The sequence below is a fragment of the Nicotiana tabacum genome, chromosome 24 (genome assembly GCF_000715075.1).
Source record: "Nicotiana tabacum cultivar K326 chromosome 24, ASM71507v2, whole genome shotgun sequence".
Lineage (NCBI taxonomy): Eukaryota > Viridiplantae > Streptophyta > Magnoliopsida > Solanales > Solanaceae > Nicotiana > Nicotiana tabacum.
In genome coordinates, this window is record NC_134103.1 from 78,210,270 (window position 1) to 78,214,449 (window position 4,180).

Sequence of the window (4,180 nt, forward strand, 5' to 3'; positions counted from 1 at the left end):
TTTTTGAAGGTTTGCCAGCAAGAGAAACTTTATTTTTTTTCCAGGTTTCAGAATCTCTTCTTCTTCGACGAAATCGTCATCACTAGCAATTACTTTACCCTTCTGTTTTACTGATTTAGCAGATGTCGAAGCTTCAGCAGCATCCCTGTCATGCATGAGTTTTGTTCGCGCCTCTGCCCTAGCTTCACGAGGGAAAAGTTTGGACTTTTTCTCTAGTGTTGCATGTGGGGATTTCACTATTTTTTTGGTGAATCATGTGAGAAAGCATTCAAATCAAATGTAGGAATATCACCACCAATAGCTTTTTTAGGGCTTTTCCTCGGAGTTCCTTTCTTCTTCATTGTAAGGGAAGAAAAATTTGAAGCACTAAGGATTTTGTAGGGATTTTGAGAGAGAAATCAGAAAATTTGAGAGAGAAATTGTAAAAACGTTTTGAACAAAAATGGAAGAAAGCGTTAATGAAGGGATAGAGGATCAAAATCGTGGGGGGTGTAGGCAGAGAAACGTGGGGGAGCGAGATATGTACGTTAGATACTGAATAGCGTGATTAAAGGAGTTAGTTGATATCTCTTTTAATTTCTAAAATGTATATAATTGGTAAATTATATATGCACATATAATTAAATTAAAACTTGAGTAGGGAGGGTAATAAGGTTTCATATAGTGTATAAGAAGGATAACGAGTAATAAATTACTTAGCCATGTACTCGTATGAATGTCATTTTTTATTAACTTGTTCTTTATGTAAATATGTGTTATTTCGCATGAATTCAATATATGTTTAGAGTTTAATTTATATACATCGATATTGTAAAGAAATTTTTACACTATCAAATAATTCAAAAGACATCGACAAGTAATGTTTCATAAAAAAAAGTGAAAATTTAATGTTGAGAACAAGACATTTATTTGCTACAATAGAAAAACATGCCATAATAGTGTAAAATTCATTTACATTATCGATATGTATAAAACTCATATTAATATATGTTATATATCTATATATAGAAGCCATCACATAATTAATACAGACATTTAAAGGGGCAGCTCGGTAAATAAAGTATTCTCCATTTATGTAGAATAGTGAGAAAGACCGCACTTCAAAGAATGTGATGTAGATATTATACCTTAATGCAAGCATTAGTGACTACTTTCACCGCGAGATAATAGCGACACTGAGTTGGAAAATAAAATATTACAATCAAATACTTTATCAATCATTAACAAAATTTAGTACCGACATTATTCTTAGTTGCAAGTATAAACAAACATATCACTTTTGTAGAATTCACAGCTCACAATCTCACACTACACTGTGATTGTCTGTACAACTGTATAAAGGTTTACAAATATTTTATTTTATGTTACAAAAAGGTGAGTAATTATTATTAAAATAAAATCTACACTGACTATCTCCTTTAACATTTTCATCCCACGGCCCACTGTTTCATCGTCTTTTTCTGTCTATTGCCATTCACTTCTCCCCTCTCTCTTCTCACACCAGTTCATCTTCAACCTCCCCTCCAAAAACTCTCCATTCTCTGCCATTTTTATAAATTCTGAATTGCTAAATTATTTCACTACTTTTGTAAGAAAAACTCATATTTTTACGCCATATATCTGCTTTTGCTGGCTTCTAGTGTGTGAGCTTCTATTGTATTACCAAGCTCAAGTTTCTGACCTTGATTAGAGTTTTTGAAGCGATAATGTGGGCCTAAATTCTGGTAACTTTTATTTTTATCAATTCAAACTGAATAAAAGTTTGCATTTTTTTTTTCCTTTTCTTATGTCCACATATATTTTCCTAAAATGCCCATGTAAAAAGTCATTCAAAATTGCATTTTTATTGTGGGTTTGTGAATTAATTAGCAAATTAATGAATATTGGTTTAAAGGGTATTAAGCTCATGATTTCATGCTAGACTCAATTTGAGCAAGAATTTTCAAAAGGTGTTTGGAATTATCCACTTTTCAACGGGTTAAAGTGCCAAGTTTTGCTTGCTTTTTCATCCTATGGGGATTACATACTTTTGTATACAGTTACCGTTACATTTTATTTTGCAGTATCAGATTCTCTCACAAAATCTATGAATTTAAAGTACCTAAAGTGTGAAGTTGAAGTCTGTTTGAGATACTAAAGTACTAGAGTTGATGTTATGGCCACAATTTCCTTTAATTGCTCATTCTGTATCTCAGAACTCATCACTAGATAAGTAAGTAACATTTTTGGGGTTTTGCATTCCCGATGTCTTTCGGAAATAGCCTTTCTGCATTTCCAGGGTAGGGGTAAGGCTGCGTACATTCCACCCTCCCCATACCACACTTGTGGGATTACACTGGATTTGTTGTTGATTTTGTACTATAACCGTAAGTGTAAACCCCATCTGTGCCCAATTTAGTGGACAGATTTACCCGATACCTTGCCCAGCTGATTACTCTGGTGATAACACCATTATCAAGAAAAAGGTATTGACATATTTTGGGGGTTGACATTGTTGTGACTTGTTGATTTGCAGCGTGAGATAGGGAAATTGAGCATTGTGAAGCATGATGAGGTTTCTTGGAAGTCTGTCGATGCTTCGTCTTTTAATGTGGCTGTTTTGGTTGCCACGATTAGGGAGCTCTCAGTTAGCTGATTTTTCCCCGGGAGCTGCACGGGCACTAGATGCTGTTCTCCAAGATTATGCTTATCTTGCATTTGATCGTCCGAGAATTAGGACGGGTGTTGTCTATGATGCAAATGTTCCCTCGAATTTGACTGGGATTAAGGTGTCTGCATTGAGGCTTAGGAGTGGTAGCTTAAGAAGGAGAGGAGTTGAAATATATAAAGAGTTCAAGATTCCCATTGGTATCATTGAGCAGCCTTATGTTGAGAGGCTTGTATTAGTCTACCAAAATTTGGGTAATTGGTCTTCAAGATATTATAATTTACCTGGTTACATTTACTTGGCTCCGATGTTAGGCCTTCTTGCTTACGATGCATCAAACTTGTCCGCAATTAACTTACCTGAGTTGGATATCAAAGCTTCCGTTCAGCCCATCTCGCTAAGTTTTTCAGATGTCAAGCCATTTCCTGTTGGATCATCTGCAAAGTGTGTTTCAATTGATTTACAAGGTTCTGTGAATTTCAGCAATGTTTTGGCAGATAACACATGCACAACATTTCAACAGGGGCATTTCTCTATTGTGATCGAGTCAATCGCTCCTTCTCCTGCGCCAGTGCCTCCAACACCAGCCTCAGTATCCCCTCCAAAGGGAAAGAAAGGCAAGTCAAAAGTCCTGATAATCATTGGTTCAGTGGCAGGAGGACTAGTGTTGTTGTTTCTTTTAGGTCTCCTGATAATGTGTGCGAGTAAGTACGAGCACAAGAAGAAAATTCAACAAATGGAGAGAGCTGCAGAGGTTGGAGAAGCGTTGCATATGACTCGTGTTGGGAGCACGAAAGCACCATTTGCAACTGTAACGCGAACGCAACCTACACTAGAAACTGAGTACAGGCCCTAATTTATCCCATCTGAACAATCTGCCTCACAAGTTCATATGCAGTTAGACATTCTTGGTGTTGCTTTATTCAATTCTTTTAGTAGCTTATTGTAGCAGTGTGAGTAATACATGGTTATTGTGTAAATAACAATCTCATAGCTTTCACATTAGCCATTCATATTTGTGATGATTTGTTAGGTGTGCATTTAGACTCTTAGCATATGATAGAGTTCATTGTGATGAAAATTTGTAAGAATTCATTGACAAGAAATAAAATTGTTTGATGGTATTTTTCCTAGCTTATTATTATGAATTTTTTCAGATATCAAGAAACAATTGATCGTAGCTATCCTATTGTTTTTCCTTCAGATCAAGAAATAATATAGATTGTATAATTATTCAGATACCTAACACTCTAAGGGGTCGTTTGGTACAATGGGGAGATATCCCAGGAAATCCTATGGGGTGGGATATCCCATGGATTAGTTATCCCACCTTTATATAGGTACCATTTTACTGTAAAAGTTGTCCCGAGATTAGCTAATGCCCCAAGTCAAACATGGGATAAAGTTAATCCCAAATTCTATTCCGGAATTATTATCCTTATCTCATGTACCAAACGACCCCTAAGGGCTTTGGCACGAGGGATAAGAGATAATTAATTCAGGGATTAAATATGAGATGAATTTATCCCACGT

General features: G+C 35.7%; 1 protein-coding gene across 1 annotated transcript; it reads left to right on the plus strand.

Annotated features, from left to right (window-relative positions):
- The first annotated feature begins 1,407 nt into the window (after positions 1-1,407).
- Positions 1,408-3,769, plus strand: LOC107812806 (uncharacterized). The gene is made up of 2 exons (XM_016637978.2): positions 1,408-1,724; positions 2,516-3,769. Exon 2 carries the CDS (start codon positions 2,547-2,549, stop codon positions 3,501-3,503), a length of 957 nt encoding a protein of 318 aa, XP_016493464.2. The 5' UTR covers positions 1,408-1,724; positions 2,516-2,546; the 3' UTR covers positions 3,504-3,769.
- Positions 3,770-4,180: the final 411 nt, after the last annotated feature.

Coding starts and splice junctions, on each gene's coding strand:
- LOC107812806 (XM_016637978.2), top strand. CDS start 2,547: ATGATGAGGTTTCTTGGAAGTCTGTCGATGCTTCGTCTTTTAATGTGG.